Below are 19,878 nucleotides of genomic sequence, written 5' to 3'. Positions count from 1 at the left end.
CAAAAATTGTTTTTAAAAAGTAGTGATTATGAGCCAGAGTGGTATCTTTAGTGTTTTGCATAACTTTTTACTTAAATTTACTTAAAATCATTAAATATTCAGTGCATAATTGTTGCATAACTTTTTACTTAAATTTACTTAAATTCATTAAAAGTTCAGTGTAGGACAAAGGACATGAGTGCTTTCATATCTGTACTTAATGATTCTTACTTGGCACTTATGCTAATTTGATATTTTGTCATAATTTTAGGATTTGATTGGTTGGGTCATTTTAAGCTATGTTGAAGTACTGTCTTCACTTCATTATTGAAATATTCTATGCTAATCCATTTGCCCTTTTTGTTGGCACAGTTGTGACTATATAATCTTTTCTTTTCTCTACATTCTTGTTTATCAGGGACTGGTAATCATGATTGTAGGGCATGTGATGGGCTTCCCAGCTGGCGCTAGTGGTAAAGAACCTGCCTGCCAATGCAGGAGACATAAGAGACGTTGGTTTGATTCCTGGGTGGGAAGATCCCCAGGAGGAGGAAATGCCAACCCACTCCAGTATTCTTGCCTGGAGAATACCATGGATGAAGGAGCCTGGCAGACTACATACAGTCCATAGGGTCACGAAGAATCAGACACGACTAAAGTGATTTAGCATGCATGCATGCAGGGCATGTAGTTGAGTAAAATTAAATAACATATTAAATAATTGTTTTATTCAATGAACTGTTCTAAGCTTTGGGGGTTAAAAATGAGTAAGCTTATACTTTATTTATGAGAATAATTGTATATGTAAACATTTGTAATTAAAAGTTGGTATGTATACCACAAAGAAAGTATAATGCAGATACTATTAACATTTTGTGGAATGATGATTAATTCCAGCTACAGAAGATTTAGGAAATCTTCTTAGAGAACTATATTTTTTAGGGTTCTTGAAAAAATAAATTTAAGAGGCAGAGCAGGACAGTGAGCATGAATGAAGAGATAGAAGCAAGGGATATGTTTATGGATTGTTCCATAATCAGGTGTGACTGCAAAGCAAAATAGAGAGTAGATCGAGTGATTTGTGGTAGAATGTGAGAGTGATTACTGTAAGCTGAAACCAAGTTGATGAAGGATTTGAATATCAAAATAATTTCCTTTCATGTGGAATTATCAAAAAATTGCTAGCAGGAGAATGGTTTAATCCTATTTATGTATTTGCCTTGAGAAGTTTGGAGATATTAGAGTTTGGATGCTAATTTTTTAATGAATTCAGATGGACTATTTATTCATTTTGAAGAGAAAATCATTGTACATTATACAAGTGGAAACATTCTCTTAATTGTATATCAGGAAAAGTGATTCCTTGAATATTGGAATTTCATTACTATGTTAATATCAGCAACATTTGTCACATAATGAGTCTGGGGAAAGGAATAGGTTTTGTCATATGTATGTTATCCTAACATAAATTCAATGATAAATGACTATATTTTTGATGCCTGTGAAGGTTTCAGAGATTAGTGTTAGAAAATAACATGCCTCTGCTCATATAATAATTAGATAAACAGTTTTCTTGCATTTAGCAGTGTTGTGACACATTTTCTCATATTCGTGTTAAGTAATTCCAGTTTGATTGATTAAGGTTCTACTCAGTGAAATTTTGCCTAATTAGCAGCTATGTCAGTTACCTGAATTCCACTGTCATCCATACATTATGCCATTACCATAAAGTTTATGGTGAATGTTTTATGAGTAATGTTTAAGAAAAATTAACATAGAAGATGTATAATATTAAGTAGAAAAGGATATAGTGATAATAGCAGCTACCATTTGGCTTTAAAAGTACCAGGTATTGTTTATAGTCCTTTATTTATAGTATTTTGTGTGTAGGGTGTGTAGCAGATGAAAGACAAATAACTTGTGGGTGGGTTTCACAACTGTAGGTGATAGAGTTGAGATTCAGATGCAAGTCTAACTGGTTTTGAAGCTACAGATTTTAACTCCATTGTACTGTACAGACAATATGATATTCTTTTTTAATTTTTAAAGCTTTTTGTCCAGTTTTATTGAAATGTAATTGATACATAACTTCTCTTAGTTTGGGTTTCCCTGGTGGCACAGTGGTAGAGAATCCACCTGCCAAGCAGACGATGCAGGTTCGATCTCTGAGTTGGAAAGATCCCTTGGAGAAGGAAATAGCAACCCACTGTAGTATTCTTGCCTGGACAATCCCATGGATGGACAACAGAGCCTGGTGGGCTACAGTCCATGGGGTTGCAAAGAGTGAGACATGACTTAGTGACTAGACAATAACAACAACAAATTTCTTACTTTAATGTGTAGAGCATAATGATTTGACATGTATATATTGCAAGATTTATCACAGTAAGGATAATTAACAAATTTATCACCTTTCATAGTTATAATTTTTGTGTGTATTGAGAACTTTTAAAATCTACTCTCAGGAACTTTCGAACATACTGTTATTAACTATAGTCAACATTCTATATATTGTATACCCAGAACTTATTTATCTTATAACTAAAAGTTTGTACTCTTTGACCACCTTCATCCACTCTCCCATCCCTTACACTTACCTCTGGCAATCACTAGTCGGTTCTCTGTATGTAGGTCTCAATTTTTGATTCTCCGTATGAGTAATGTTTGTCTTTCTCTGACTTATTTCACTTGACTTAATACTCTAAGGGGCTTTCCTGGTATCTCAGATGGTAAAGAATCTGCCTGCAATGCAGGAGACCTTGATTTGATCTCTGGGTCAGGAAGATCCCCTGGAGAAGGGAATGGCAACCCACTCCAGAATTCTTGCCTCGAGATTTCCATGAACAGAGGAACCATGGTGGACTACAGTCCATGGGGTCGCAAGGAGTTGAAAAGAGTCGGATATGACTGAGCATGGATACACTTTCACTTTCAATCCCCTAAAGGTCCATCCATGTTGTTGTAAATCGCAAGATTTCCTTCTTTTTTATAGTTGAATAATTCAGTTCATTTCAGTCGCTCAGTTGCGTCCAACTCTTTGTGACCCCATGAAATAATTAATACCATCTTATCTTTATTCATTCATCTATCAGTGGATACTTAGTTTGCTTCCATGTATTGGTTAAAGTAAATAATGTTCAGTGAATGTGGGGCTGCGTATATCTTTTCTTGTTAGTGTTCTTGTTTTCTTTGGATAAATATCCAGAAGTGGAGTTGCTGGGCCACATGGAAGTTTTGGTTTTAATTTTTGGAGAAAACTCCATACCAGTTTCCGTAGTGGCTGCAATAACTCACTCAACAACTCTTAGTGGAGCTTTCGAAGAAAACAAAGATGGCTATTGCAATCTTTACCCAAGATGGGCTGTTTTACAGATAAAATAAATACAATGTCAGAAGTTTAACAGTATGCAATAGTAGATTATAGTTAATTGAATATTTGTAAGCTGTTCTTGAAGCTTGAATTTCCACTGGAAATTCTAGGTGGTATAGCATGGTAAACTAAAAACTGTCTTAAGTATTGGAATCAATAAAGTATGGTTTTCCAACATGAATTTCGGTTACAGGCTTAGACTTTGGTTTATCTTGCTCTTCGAAAAGAATTTCAGGTTCAAATTCTACAAAATTTTAGATACAACAGTGTGTGTGGTCTAAAAACAATTTTCATCTGCTCTTTGCTCAAGAGTTTTACTATCTGTGTTACTTACCTCCTCTGTCCTCCAAAGGGTCAGATGCTCATGTCATTCTGCATTGAGAACAGTGAATATGACAGCTCATCGGAATTAGGAAGTTCTATTATTTATACCTTCACACTTTGACATGTTAAGAGACAATTTGAGGATTGTATAACATTTAACATGTTTACATGCTGCCTTTTTAGAGAATTTTTGAAGTACATTTATTTATACTTCTAATTTCTATTTTCTAGATATTTCAAGACTAATAATTATTTTTGTTCCATAAGCATAGAATTTTATTTAGGAAAATAAATTTTTAAAATATAAATTTATGTTGAAAGCTAGTAAGGGGAGAGTTAACAAATTTGCCTTGTTTTTGCTGGTGTTGCATGTATTTTAAGATACATTTTTAAATTAAAATGCTTGATTATGAGTGAACACTAGGTAGCATGTTGTTTATAATCATTATTATTTCATGCATTTTACTGTTTTGGCAAACATTTATGAGTAAACATTATTTATATTAATTCACATTGGAAGAATGAATATCTGTTGGAGCTGAAAAAAAAAAATGAGTCTGTTAGCAATACCATATTTGAAGGATCCCAGTGAAACCAGCAGAAAATCATCTAATGGGCCTATTTGTATTTGATTTATTAGCTAAAGAAGAGATTTTATATAGATTTGTCAGAATTGCCCATATTTTATATTTAAAAAGCACTAATAAGCAAAGTCTGTAATTAGGAAGCAAAATCTCCTCTAGGAAGCTGTGCTTAAAAGAAAACAAAGCAAAAAAAAAAAACTAGAACATCAGAATAATCTCCTCATTGGGTACATGCTTCCTGGGTAGAATGTTTTATAAGATATTTGGGAATAGGATTAGGATAGACCTACCTTACATTGGGAGAAGGCAATGGCACCTCACTCCAGTACTCTTGCCTGGAAAATCCCATGGACAGAGAAGCCTGGTAGGCTGCAGTCCATGGGGTCGCTAAGAGTCGGACACAACTGAGCGACTTCCCTTTCACTTTTCACTTTGATGCATTGGAGAAGGATATGGCAGCTCACTCCAGTGTTCTTGCCTGGAGAATCCCAGGGATGGGGGAGCCTGGTGGGCTGCCGTCTATGGGGTCGCACAGAGTCGGACACGACTGAAGCGACTTAGCAGCAGCACCTTATATTGACTTATGCTTCATAATGAACAATAATTCTGGTGACGCTTTTAGATATTTCCCACTGGTTCTGGCTACAACAGAATAATTGAGAAATCAGCGTTTACCAACGATACTCAAGATAGCTGAAGTATGCACGCCCAGTACATAAGTGTTTGTGCAGAAGAATCTTAATTCTACTCATGATCTCGTCTTTTGTTTGCTGTATAAATCTCTACAAAACTTTTTTTCCCTTTTTTTAACTTAGAAAAATTAACATACAATTGAAATATATTAGTTTCAGGTGTACAACATGATTGTACATTTTGAGTATATTGCAACATGATCACCACAATAAGTTCTAGTTAACATCCATCATCATAGTTACAAATTTTTTGTGTGTGTAATAAAAACTTTAAAATTTTTTTCTTTTAGCGACTTTAAAATATACCATACACTATCACCCTGCTGTATATTACATTCCTATTTTATAACTGGAAGTTTATTCCTTTTCACCCCTTTCAGCAATTTAGCCACCCCCCCAAATTCGTGAAACTCAAAGTTAAAAAAAAACACAAAACACTAAGATCATAGTGTCCAGTCCCGACACTTCATGGCAAGTAGAAGGGGAAACAATGAAAGCAGTGACAGATTTTATTTTGTTGGGTTCCAAAATCACTGCAGACCATGACTTGCAGCTATGACATTAAAAGATGATTGCTCCTTGAAAGGAAAGATATGACAAACCTAGAAAGCACATTAAAAGCAAACATCACTCTGCTGACAAAGATCCATATAGTCAGGGCTATAGTTTTGCCATTACTCATGTAAGGATGTGAGAGTTGGACCATAAAAAAGGCTGTGCTAAATTGCTTCAGTCATGTCTGACTCTTGGCTACTGTGAACTGTAGCCCTCCAGGCTCCTCTGTCCGTGGGATTTTATAGGCAAGAATATGGGAGTGGGTTGCCATTTCCTTCTCTAGGGTATCTTCCCAACTCAGGGATTGAACCTGTGTGTCTTACATCTCCTGCATTGGCAGGCAGATTCTTTACTACTAGTGCCACCTGGGAAGCCCTAAAAAAGGCTGAGCACTGAAGAATTGCTTTCGAATTGTGGTGTTGGAGAAGACTCTTGAGAGTCCCTTGGACAGCAAGATCAAACCAGTCAATCCTAAAGGAAAATAAACTCTGAATATTCATTGCTGAAGCTGAAACTCCTCAATACTTTGGCTGCTTGAAGGGAAGAGCTGACTCATTGGAAAGTACCCTGGTAATGGGAAGGATTGAAGGCAAAAGGAAACAGGGGTGGCAGAGGATGAGATGGTTAGATAGCATCACCGACCCAATGGAAATGAATTTGAGCAAATTCCGGAGGATAGTATAGGACAGAGGAGCCTGGTGTACTGCAGCCCATGGGGTCACAAAGAGTCAGACATGACTTAGAGACTGAACACCACCACCACCTCCTTTATCTCTGGCTAACCATCTATCTGTTCTCTGTATCTGTGAACTTGCTGTTTGTTTGTTTTTTTCTTTTAGGTACCATACACAAGTGAGATCATATATTATATTTTTCCTGTCTGACTTATTTTACTTTTCATAATGCTCTTAAGGCCCATGCATGTTGTTGTAAATGGCAAGATACCATACTTTCTTTATGACTAACATTCCAATGTACATATATCCCACTTTTTCTTTGTTCATTTATTTATCTTTGGATGTGAACATCCTTGTTATTCTCTGCCTTTCTATACATCCTCACCAACATTTATTATCTCTTGTTTTTCTGATAATACTCTTCACTGTGGTTTTGATTTGTGTTTCTCTGACGGTTAGTGACCTTGAGTAGCTTTTCATGTACCTTTGGGCTATCTATTTTACATCTTATTCAGAAAAAATATGTGTGTTCACATCTTCTGCCTGTGTTTTAAATGAATTGTTTCTTTGCTGTTGAGTTGTGTGAGTTACTTTTATATTTTATGTATTAACCCCTTATCAGTTCAGTTCAGTTCAGTTCAGTCGCTCAGTTGTGTCCGACTCTTTGCGACCCCATGAATCGCAGCACGCCAGGCCTCCCTGTCCATCACCAACTCCCGGAGTTCACTCAGACTCAAGTCCGTTGAGTCAGTGATGCCATCCAGGCATCTCATCCTCTGTCCTCCCCTTCTCCTCCTGCCCCCAATCCCTCCCAGCATCAGAGTCTTTTCCAGTGAGTCAACTCATCACATGAGGTGGCCAAAGTACTGGAGTTTCAGCTTCAGCATCATTCCCTTCAAAGAAATGCCAGGGCTGATCTTCTTCAGAATGGACTGGTTGGATCTCCTTGCAGTCCAAGGGACTCTCAAGAGTCTTCTCCAGCACCACAGTCCAAAAGCATCAATTCTTTGGCGCTCAGCCTTCTTCACAGTCCAACTCTCACATCCATACATGACCACAGGAAAAACCATAGCCTTGACTAGACGGACCTTTGTTGGCAAAGTAATGTCTCTGCTTTTGAATATGCTATCTAGGTTGGTCATAACTTTCCTTCCAAGGAGTAAGCGTCTTTTAATTTCATGGCTGCAGTCACCATCTGCAGTGATTTTGGAGCCCAGAAAAATAAAGTCTGACACTTTTTCCACTGTTTCCCCATCTATTTCCCATGAAGTGATGGGACTGGATGCCATGATCTTCGTTTTCTGAATGTTGAGCTTTAAGCCAACTTTTTCATTCTCCACTTTCACTTTCATCAAGAGGCTTTTGAGTTCCTCTTCACTTTCTGCCATAAGGGTGGTGTCATCTGCATATCTGAGGTTATTGATATTTCTCCCGGCAATCTTGATTCCAGCTTGTGTTTCTTCCAGTCCAGCGTTTCTCATGATGTAACTCTGCATATAAGTTAAATAAGCAGGGTGACAATATACAGGCTTGATGTACTCCTTTTGCTATTTGGAACCAGTCTGTTGTTCCATATCCAGTTCTAACTGTTGCTTCCTGACCTGCATACAAATTTCTCAAGAGGCAGATCAGGTGGTCTGGTATTCCCATCTCGTTCAGAATTTTCCACAGTTTATTGTGGTCCACACAGTCAAAGGCTTTGGCATAGTCAATAAAGCAGAAAGAGATGTTTTTCTGGAACTCTCTTGCTTTTTCCATGATCCAGCGGATATTGGCAATTTGATCTCTGGTTCCTCTGCCTTTTCTAAAACCAGCTTGAACATCAGGAAGTTCACGGTTCACATATTGCTGAAGCCTGGCTTGGAGAATTTTGAGCATTACTTTACTAGTGTGTGAGTTGAGTGCAATTGTGCGGTAGTTTGAGCATTCTTTGGCATTGCCTTTCTTTGGGATTGGAATGAAAACTGACCTTTTCCAGTCCTGTGGCCACTGCTGAGTTTTCCAAATTTGCTGGCATATGGAGTGCAGCACTTTCACAGCATCATCTTTCAGGATTTGAAATAGCTCAACTGGAATTCCATCACCTCCACTAGCTTTGTTCATAGTGATGCTTTCTAAGGCCCACTTGACTTCACATTCCAGGATGTCTGGCTCTAGGTGAGTGATCACACCATTGTGATTATCTGGGTCATGAAGCTCTTTTTTGTACAGTTCTTCTGTGTATTCATGCCATCTCTTCTTAATATCTTCTGCTTCTGTTAGGTCCATACCATTTCTGTCCTTTATCGAGCCCATCTTTGCATGAAATGTTCCCTTGGTATCTCTAATTTTCTTGAAGACATCTCTAGTCTTTCCCATTCTGTTGTTTTCCTCTATTTCTTTGCATTGATCTCTGAGGAAGGCTTTCTTATCTCTTCTTGCTATTCTTTGGAACTCTGCATTCAGATGCTTATATCTTTCCTTTTCTCCTTTGCTTTTTGCGTCTCTTCTTTTCACAGCTATTTGTAAGGCCTCCCCAGACAGCCATTTTGCTTTTTTGCATTTCTTTTCCATGGGGATGGTCTTGATCCCTGTCTCCTGTACAATGTCAAGAACCTCATTCCATAGTTCATCAGGCAGTCTATCTCTCAGATCTAGGCCCTTAAATCTATTTCTCACTTCCACTGTATAATCATAAGGGATTTGATTTAGGTCATACCTGAATCAGACATATGATTTGTAGATATTCTCTCCTAGTTTACTTCCCTTGTGGCTCAGACGGTAAAGCATCTGCGTACGATGCAGGAGACCTGGGTTCAATCCCTGGGTCAGGAAGATCTCCTGGAGAAGGAAATGGCAACCCACTCCAGTACTCTTGTCCATGGAAAATCCCATGGATGGAAAAGCCTGTTAGGCTACAGTGCATGGGGTCACAAAGAGTCGTACACAACTGAGAGACTTCACTTTCACTTTTCCTAGTTTGGTAGGTTTCCTTTTCATTTTTTTTGATCGTTTCCTTTGTTTCTGTGCAGAAACTTTGTGGTTTGATGTAGTCCCACTTGTTAATATTTGCTTTTGTTGTTAATATTTCCTTTTGTTGTCTTTGCTTTTGATGTCAAATTTTAAAAAAAATCCTAATGTAGCCTCTACTAAGAGCATATGTTGCTCTTTTTCCAGTTGCTATTTGCATCCTTTACATATTGCTCTTCTTGGTATATTATTAACAGCATAAAGAGACATCACTTCTCTACTTGATTGTCCTACAGTTTGCCTTTATCTTATCCAACTCCTGTAGTCTTTACTTATTTGGTCAGGTTCTCCAGTGTCTCAGTGTTCTATATACTGTTCTCCCAAATTCCCTCAAATAATTTTATTTCTACAAGTTGCTGCTGCTGCTGCTGCTGCTAAGTCGCTTCAGTCATGTCCGACTCTATGTGATTCCATAGACGACAGCCCACCAGGCTCCTCTGCCCATGGGATTTTCCAGGCAAGAGTACTGGAGTAGGGTGCCATCACCTTCTCCTTTCTACAAGTTAGCTCTTTGGTTTTACTCTAAAATAATAGTGCTTTTGATCTTTGGTTCACAAAATAGGTCAAAATTCTAACATATTTGTTTAATCTTACTCTAAAAAGGTGACATATACACTTTGCTATATATAAAATAGATAACTAATAAGGACCTACTGTATAGCACAGGAAACCCTTTTCAATGCTCCATAAGGACCTGTATGGGAAGAATGCATAAAAAAAAGTGGATGTGTAGCAGAAACTAATACAACATTTTAAATCAACTGTACTCCAATAATTTTTTAAATAACATCTTAAAAATATTCAGATGTTAAACATTTTGACCAGTTATGATTTTTCTGACATACATAATAAAGTATTTATTTTATAACACTAAGGCAATCAGTGAAGGAGGCAATTACATGGATTTTGTATTGCCAGTAGTTAGCTCATATATTTATTAAAATATTTTTAAAAGAATTTTTTGTTTCAATTTCCTGTTATAATTGTCACCTATTCTTTAGTACATTAGGAATTGAAGTAGAGTCTTTGATTCAGATTTTAATTTACCTGTTACCTCTATCTTGTATGAATCTGTGAGTTATAAAAGCGATTAAATTAGGAAACATTGAGTTGAGAGATAATGTTCTACATCCCATTTAATTGAGAAGATAGCAAAAGATCTGATCCAAAATAGTGACATTTTCTTACCTTATGTCTAATATTCAAATATATAGACATGCATACATTTAAAAAGTAAAGGTACCATCTATAGAGACATACACACAGATTTCATTTTTCATGCTGCTCCTGTCTTCTGACATGCTAATAATGAACAATTTGCATCTAGGTTCAAGTTAGTAAGACTCTTTCAGTAGTAGTTCAGAAAACTGTAGATAATTGGCTAAATTTGTCCTGACATGTTTGATCTGCATGCAGTTCAGTTCAGTCGCTCAGTTGTGTCTGACTCTTTGTGATCCCATGGATTGAACTCCAGGCCTTCCATCTCCAACTCCAGGAGCTTGCTCAGACTCATGACCATTGAGTCAGTGACGCCATCCAAGCATCTCATCCTCTGTCGTCCCCTTCTCCTCCTACCTTCAATCTTTCCCAGCATCAGGGTTTTTTCCAATGAGTCAGTTCTTTGCATCATGTGGCCAAAGTATTGGAGTTTCAGCTTCAACATCAGTCCTTCCAATGAACATTCAGGACTGATTTCCTTTAGATTTGACTGGTTTGATATCCTCACAGTTCAATGGACTCTCAAGAGTCTTCTCCAACGCCACAGTTCAAAAGCATCGATTCTCCAGTGCTCAGCCTTCTTTATGGTCCAACTCTCACATGCAAACATAACTACTGGAAAAACCATAGCTTTGACTAGACAGACCTCTGTTAGCAAAGTAATGTCTCTGCTTTTTAATATGCTGTCCAGGTTTGTCATAGCTTTTCTTCCAAGAAGCAAGTGTCTTAATTTCATGGCTGCAGTCTCCATCTGCAGTGATTTTGGAGCCCATGAAAAGGAAGTCTGTCACTGTTTCCATTGTTTCCACATCTATTTGTCTTAAAGTGATGGGATACTAATATGTGATTTTTGCAAAGGTTAAAAGTATTTATCATTGTCAGTTTCATACACCTGCAGAGAAATTTTAACTGTTTCTAACCATACTTTTTTTATTGTAGTCCTTTATTTCTTGTCCTTTATTTAAAGTGATAACATGAACTTTTCTTCTGGGTTTTGAAATGGCTATTGTGATTTTTTATGAAGTAGCATTGATATCACTATCTTGATACACTTTTTGTAATAAAGACATATTTTTGTGAATAAACTTTTTTTAGTCTCAACTGATAGTGTTGTTTCTCTATTAATAGTTCATGTGCCAGTCACTGTTTACTTCTATACATGCTTTTGAAAGTGTTAACAAGAAAAATTTTAATTTATGTTATGAATTATTGAAGTAAAAGCCTATTTACATTTAATACCATCTGACCTTATAATATCTTAATAAAATTATTTTATATATGATCACAGTTTTAGTAAAAATGATAACATGAAGATGTTTATTAGCATAATAAACTGTAACTCACAGAACTGAGGTGAGAATAACAAAATAATGCCACTGACAAGTTCCCAACACATGGAAATGTCACAACAAATCATTTATCTTAAATTTTTTTCTGCTTTAAAATTTGAGATTTTTATGTTTCATTTAAAGAGTGTTTAACTTAAGTTTTATTTTTTCAGAGCACCTTCAAGTTTAAGTCTGAAAGTGATATTCATTTAGCAGAACATCATAAACAGGTTCTGTATGATGGGAAACTTGCAAGTAGTATTGCATTTACATATAATGCTAAAGCCACTGATGCTCAACTATGCCTGGAATCATCACCAAAGGAAAACGCTTCGATCTTTGTGCATTCCCCACATGCTCTAATGCTCCAGGTAGGTAAATAGTAGCTTAGTCTTAATGTTCTCATCAACACTGTGTCTTTATTTTACATTTTATACATTGCTACTGCTGCTGCTGCTGCTGCTAAGTTGCTTCAATCGTGTCCCACTCTGTGCCTCCCCATAGACGGCAGCCCACCAGGCTCCTCTGTCCCTGGGATTCTCCAGGCAAGAACCCTCATTGCTTGCCTGTAAATCTCCAGTTGCTCTTTGTTTTTCTTTTTTGGTCTTCTAGTTCTTTGAACGGTGTTTTTGCCTTCTGCATTTTATTTGGCAATATAGTTTACCTTGGATTTGTCTCCTTAGTAGGAAATCTGTCTTTTCTGTTGTATTTTATGTTTCTTATCCTTTGAAATAAAATCAGTGAATTAGTAAATAGATAATTGTAAATATAAAAATACTTTCCTATAAGTATTTTTTCCCTAACATAAAAATTACTTGAGTGCTTTTGTATTGATTAATAGCATCTCTTATATTAAAATATATTTTGATTTAGCCACTCATATTTTCAGTGTAAAAATCTCTCAACTTAAGCTTTAAATTTAAGTGATTATCAAAATATTTCAAATTTTTATTTTAAATGTGTATAAAATTATATAATTTTGATTTAAAATTTTAAAAATAGATTTTAAAATATCTATTTTATTTCATTTTCTTACAAAGTTATTTGAAACAAGGAAATAGTGATAACATGCTTTAGAAAATTTAATAAACATTTTTGTTTTTGAACATAGGATGTAAAAGCTATAGTTACACATTCAATTCATAGTGCAATTCATTCAATTGGAGGGATTCAAGTGCTTTTCCCACTTTTTGCACAACTAGACAACCGGCAGCTCAATGACAGTCAAGTGGAAACCACTGTCTGGTAAGTTTTCTTTCAATATGTAACTTATGGTATTTTTTAATTGTTTAGATTATGCATGGTGCCCTTGGTGCTATGTAAATATATTATAATAGTGGTTTTTATCCTTAAAATGTTAATAAAGTTTCTTCAGGATTAAGGCAGATATATTTACGCAAATTAAAAAAAAAGTTGACAAATTTTATAACCACAAAGGAGTGACTTCATTGATAAAAAATAAAAAAATTCTTACTAGGTATAGCATAGTGATTATAATATGAAGTAGGAAAAGTGTCAGTCCTGGCCTTTCACTTTGCAAATGAATGCTCATTGTTTGAATTGTTGGTGAAATCCTGTCAGATTAAACAAAATTACTAGGGTAAAGTTTATTCTCAAGAATAGTATTTAATAACAGTTATACAATTTATATCCTAAATATTAGTATTATTCTATAATGCTAGTATCATAATACTAGCACAATATTAATTGAAATTAGCTTTTTTCCTTATGTTTAAGAGCCTAAATCTAACCAGTGGCATATCCATGTTTTATATATTCAGAATTTCTAATTAGATTTATTTCATGTGCAATTTTTATAATTTCTTTTTTTTTTTAATTAAAAAAATACCTCATGTATTAAACTCCAATTTAACCTTATTTTGTAGAATCATTTATGGCATAAGTTAAATGTGAATTACACAAATAGTTGAACTATTTCTGTATATGTTTGGAGAATTTAAAGGGAAAGTTATATAAGTAAACATTAATTTAGTTTACTAAACAGTAACATAGAAATGCTTCATTAATATGTACATATATACATGAGATTCTTTATGGATCATCCAATTTTGAATTGATAGAAAAACTAGTGAATAAAATTAAGATGGGAAAAATTTAGAGTTCTTGAAATGTAACATGATTTTTCATATTAATTATTTAAATTAGCTATTAACAAACTTCTGCCTTAATATTGCTCCTAATATTGTCCCTATATTGGGACTATCTTTATGTAAAGTATAAATCTAAATCTAAATCTGACCTGTACATTTACAAAACTCAGCTCTCATCCATGGGTCATGCTTTTTTTCTTTTTTTTTTTAAATCAGTATAATGTAATGGTTAGCATTTGATGTGAAAATGAGTATGGAGGCCATGTCCTGCTGAGATATTACTTTGCTATGAGATCTTCAGTCATTTTACTGAGAAGTAGATCAGCTTAGTTGAAAAATGGAACTTTAAATCCCAGTCCTAATTTAAATGCAAATGTTTTGTTCTTTATCATCTAAGTGAACTAGGACACATTATGATCAGTAATTTAAAACCTACTAAGTGCTATGAAAAGAAGTTAGAGGTGAAATAGCAATTAGAAAACTTGATGTGTACTTTAAATACTTCTTATGAATTAATATTAAGTCCATAATTATTTTAACCTGAAATATATTATAATAATTATATTTATAATATATTTATAATATAATTATTATGATTATAATATATAATTAATATATAATATTTAACCAGAAGCAAATCACTATTTGCTTCATGTAGAAAAATTAGAAAGATTATGCAGTTTGAATGTTACACCTAAAATGATTACAATAATTTATATTATTGAATAGTTATAAAATCTCAGTGCTAAACTATTTAACAGGTATCTGGTCCATTCATCCAAGGACTAGGACCAAGGACATGATTATTTGTCGTATCCTGTTTTCAAAACTCATTTTAGTGTTTATATTATATTTTGATATTTAAATTGTATTTATTTTATAACAGATAAAAGGTAGTATAAAGGATCAGCTTTCTGATTTTCATTTGGATTTGTTTTTAGTTCTTTTATATCATTCATGTTAATTTTTCCATGCAATAACTTTAATTTTTTCAGTGATATATATGTTCTTAGTTTATGGCCAATAAAAAAAAGTGTAATAAGAAATGTATCACTTTCTGTTTCAGTAATAATACATACCTGTTTTGGGTATGTATTTCAGCCCTCCCATGTGGTTCACTTATGTGCTATTTTGAATTCTTATCTAATAGTTTTTCATTAGTTACTTCAAAGCTTTTAATGTCTGAGGTTGGCTTTTTGACATTTGTGTGTATCAGTAATGAAGTCTTTTGTTATATTTAAAGTTTGGAGGGCCACCATTTTGGTGGTAGTACTGTCTTTCAGTTTTTAAAACGTTGAAAAAAATTTTTTAATGGAACATACCCCTCTACTTGAAGAACATAAATTGTTAGCTTTAGGGCAAGGATTGATAGAATTCCTTAATTTGGGGCTACATCTTAAATTCATATATATGAATGAGAATTTAAAATAGGATATGTTATCTTATTTTTCAGTTCAGTTTAGTTCAGTTGCTCAGTCGTGTCCAACTCTTTGAGACCCCATGAATTGCAGCACACCAGGCCTCCCTGTCCATCACCTACCTACTCCCAGAGTTCACTCAGACTCACATCCATCAAGTCAGTGATGCCATCCAGCCATCTCATCCTCTGTTGTCCCCTTCTCCTCCTGCCCCCAATCCCTCCCAGCATCAGAGTCTTTTCCAATGAGTCAACTCTTTGCATAAGGTGGCCAAAGTACTGGAGTTAACTTTAAACTTGTAGATGAATAGGGATGGCTTTCCATCAGAGAAGGTGATGGCAACCCACTCCAGTACTCTTGCCTGGCAAATCCCATGGACGGGGGAGCCTGGTAGGCTGCAGTCCATGGGGTCGCAAAGAGTCAGACACGACTGAGCAACTTCCCTTTCCCTTGGTGCTAATGGTAAAGAACCTGCCTGCTAATGCGGGAAACTTAAAGAGATGTGGGTTCTATCCTTAAGTTGGGAAGATCCCCTGGAGGAGGGTATGGCAACCCACTCCAGTATTCCTGCCTGGAGAATCCCATGGATAGAGGCTCCCAGCTGGCTACAGGCTATAGCATCACACAGAGTTGGACATGACTGAAATGATTTGGCACACATGCAGGCATGCACAGATGAATGAGAATCTATTTGAACTTTAAAAATCTTCAACAATATTTTATATATGCCTATTTTAGAAAATGTTTTTTTTGTATAATAAATATATGCCCCAAATTACAATATTGTCTAATTCTTGACTACATTTTGGAAAAATTGAGATAAGCTCTGAAGTAAGTTAATTCTTTGCCTTTTATGTTTCAAGCTAAAACATCTTAGTTTCATGTACTTTCCTCCACTCAGTAGCCTGATTTATGAAGCATTTTATTGTTTATATAAGTCTCACTTCTGTTGACACTATAATTTATTATTCTAATCATTGATGAGTTTTACTGTATATATTGCAGTCTTAATATTAAAATAATTTATTGAAGAAATTATTTTGTAGAGCCTTTAAAAATAGGCTTTGTATGTACAGGAGAAATTTATGACTTTGTTTTATCTTGAAGGCTACATATTATAGTTGTTAACTAGTGTGAATGTTCAAGTTAGAAAAACTTGAATTCAAACCCCAAGTTTATTTATTATTATTGCCATCTGACAAAAAATGGTCCACTGGAAAGGGAATGGCAAACCACTCAAGTATTCTTGCCTCAAGAACTCCATGATCAGTATGAAAGGTAAAAAGCTATGACATTTGATGATGAGCCCTCCGTGTTGATAGGTGTCCAGTATGCTACTGGGGAAGAACAGAGAAATAGCTCCAAAAATAAGAGGCTGTGCAGAAGTGGAAATGATACTCAAGTTGTGGCTGTGTCTGGTAGTGAAAGTAAGGTCCAATGCTGTACAGAACAATATTTCATAGGAACCTGGACTGTTAGGTCCATGAATCAAGGTAAATTGGATGTGATCAAGGAGGAGACAGAGAAGCCTGGTGGGCTACAGTCTGTAGGGTTGCGAAGGGTTGGGCACGACTGAAGCAACTGAGCATACAGCATACAAGTAGGAGATGGAAAAAGCGAACATCTGCATGTTAGAAATCAGTGAACTAAAATGGAACAGAATGGACAAATTTAATTCCTATGACCATTATATCTACTACTGTGAGCAAGAATCCCTTAGAAGAAATGGAGTAGCCCTCATGTCAACGAAGAGCCCAAAATGCAGTACTTGGGTGCAATCTCAAAAATGACAAATGCTCTTGGTTCTCTCAGTTTGTTTCAAAGGCAAACCATGCAATATCCAAGTCTCTTCCCCAACCACAGAGGCTGAAGGAGCTGAAGTTGAACAGTTCTTTGAAGACCTACAAGACTTTCTAGAACTAACATCAAAAACAGATGTCCATTTCATGATAGGGAGTTGGAATGCAAAAATATGAAGTCAGAGAGATACCTGGAGTAACAGGCAGGCTTGGCCTTGGACTACAAAATGAAGCAGGGCAAAGAATAACAAGAGTTTTGCCAAGAGAACACACTGGTCATAGCAAACACCCTATTCCAATAGCAAAAGAGATGATTCTACACATGGACATCACCAGATAGTCATTACTGAAATCAGATTATGTTCTTTGCAGCCAAAGATGGAGAAGCTCTATACAGTCAGCAAAACAAGACCTGAAAGTGATTGTGGCTCAGATCATCAGCTCCTTATTGCAAAATTCAGGCTTAAATTGAAGAAAGTAGGGAAAACCTCCAGTGTAGGACCTAAATCAAATCACTTATGATTATACAGTAGAGGTGACAAGTACATTCAAGGGATTAGATCTGGCAGACAGAGTGCCTGAAAAACTATGGACAGAGGTTCATAGCATTGTATAGGAGGTGGTGACCTAAACCATCCCCAAGAAAAAGAAATGCAGGAAGGCAAAATGGTTGTCTGAGGAGGCCTTACAAATAGAAGAGAAAGAAAGGGAAAGACGTACCCAACTGAAGAGAGTTCCAGAGAACAGCAAGGAAAGAGAAGAAGGCCTTCTTAAGTGAACAATATAAAGAAATAGAGGAAAACAATAGAATGGGAGAGACTAAAGATCTCTTCTAGAAAATTTGAGATACTGAAGGGACACTTCATGCAAAGATGGGCACAATAAAGGACAGAAACAGCAAAGACCTAACAGGAGCACAAGAGATTAAGAAGAGGTGGAAAGAATACACATAACTAGACAAAAAGTCTTACTGGATAGCCAAGACAGTGTGGTCCAGAAACAGCCATCCTAGAGTGTGAAGTCAAATGGGCCTTAGGAAACATTACTCGAACAAAGCTAGTGAAACTGATGGAATTCCAGCTGAGCTATTTCAAATCCTAAAAGATGATTCTGTTAAAGTGCTGGGCTCAATATGCCAGCAAATCTGGAAAACTCAGCAGTGGCCATAGGACTGGAGAAGATCAGTTTTCATTCCAATCCAAAAGAAAGGCAGTGCCAAAGAATTCAGACTGTTGTACAGTTGTGCTCATCTCACATGTGTGCAAGGTGATGCTCAAAATCCTTCAAGCTAGGCTTCAACAGTACGTGAACCAAGATCTTCCAGATATAAAAGCTGAATTTACAAAAGGCAGAGGAACCAAAGATCAAATTGCCAGTATCCTTTGAATCATAGAAAAGGCAAGGAAATTCCAGAAAAACATCTACTCCTGCTACACTGACTATAGAAAAGCCTTTGACTGTGTGGATCACAACACACTGTGGAAAATTCTTCAAGAGATGGGACTACCAGACTTCCTTACCTGTCTCCTGAGAAACCTGTATGCAGGTCAACAAGCAACAGTTAGAACTGGACATGGAACAGCAGACTGGTTCCAAATTGGGAAAGGAGTACACCAAGGCTGTATATTGTCATCCTGCTTATTTAACTTATAGGCAGAGTACATCATGTGAAATGCCAGGCTGGATGAAAGCACAGACTGGAATCAAGATTGCCAGGAGAAATACCAACAACCTCAGATATGCAGATGATACCACTTTAATGTCAGAAAGCTAAGAGGAACTAAAAAGCCTCTTGAAAAGGGTAAAAGAGGAGAGTAAAAAGGCTGGCTTAATACTCAGCTTTCAAAGACTAAGATCATGGCATCCCATCCCATCACTTCATGGAAATAGATGGGAGGAAAAGTAGAAACAGTGTCAGATTTTATTTGCTTTGGCTCAAAGAGCACTGCACATGGTGACTGCAGCCATGAAATTAAAAGATACTTGCTCCTTGAAAGCTGTGACAAACCTAAACCTAGACAGAGTATTAAAAAGCAAAGACACAATTTGCCAACAAAGTTCTGTATATTTAAAGCTAATTTTTCCAGTTGTCATGTATGGATGTGAGAGTTGGACCATAAAGGAGGTGAGTGCAGAAGAATTGGTGCTTTTGAGCGTGGTGCTGGAGAAGACTCTTGAGAGTCCCTTGGACTGCAAGGAGATCCAACCAGTCAATCCTAAAGGAAGTCAGTCCTGAATATTCATTGGAAGGACTGATGCTGAAGCTGCAGTGCTTTGGCCACCTGATGTGAAGAGCCGACTCATTGGAAAAGACCCTGATGCTGGGAAAGATTGAGGGCAGTAGAACAAAGCGGCCCCAGAGAATGAGATGGTTGGATGGCATCACTGAGTTTGATCAAACTCCAGGAGATGGTGAAGGACAGGGAAGCCTGGGGTGCTGTAGTTCATAGGGTCTAAAGGTGTCAGACGTGACTCAGGGACTGAAGAAGAAGAACAACAGCAACAATGATTATTTTAAGAAGTGTTTATTGGAGTATAATTGCTTTGAAGTGTTGTGTTATATAGCATTTATTATTAATACAACTTTGAGTGTGTTATCTATTTTGTTCTTTAGTTTCTACCATTATATAATTAGAATAAAAATAGCTCACTAGATTATTAAATGCAATAAAATATGTAGATTGATACAATAGGCACTGAATATATGCTGGGTTTGTTATTCGGATGACAGTGGGTTATTTAAGATTATCTTAATACTACGGTTTTATATTTTAAATATATTTCATCAAGCATAGAGATTGCTTGTTATGGTAG

General features: G+C 36.0%; 1 protein-coding gene across 5 annotated transcripts in view; it reads left to right on the top strand.

Annotated features, from left to right (window-relative positions):
* The window catches only part of NBEA (neurobeachin), a 661,454-nt gene that overhangs the window by 131,840 nt on the left and 509,736 nt on the right, over positions 1-19,878 (top strand). For all 5 annotated transcript variants that reach the window (XM_055542371.1, XM_055542373.1, XM_055542372.1 and 2 more), the window contains exons 9-10: positions 11,910-12,107; positions 12,848-12,981. In XM_055542371.1, the coding sequence (XP_055398346.1) occupies positions 11,910-12,107; positions 12,848-12,981 (332 nt within the window). The remainder of the gene's footprint in view (positions 1-11,909; positions 12,108-12,847; positions 12,982-19,878) is intronic.

The sequence above is a fragment of the Bubalus kerabau genome, chromosome 12, assembly GCF_029407905.1.
Source record: "Bubalus kerabau isolate K-KA32 ecotype Philippines breed swamp buffalo chromosome 12, PCC_UOA_SB_1v2, whole genome shotgun sequence".
NCBI lineage: Eukaryota > Metazoa > Chordata > Mammalia > Artiodactyla > Bovidae > Bubalus > Bubalus kerabau.
The sequence above is the reverse complement of the archived record's forward strand: the minus strand, read 5'-3'. Positions and strand labels throughout refer to the sequence as shown.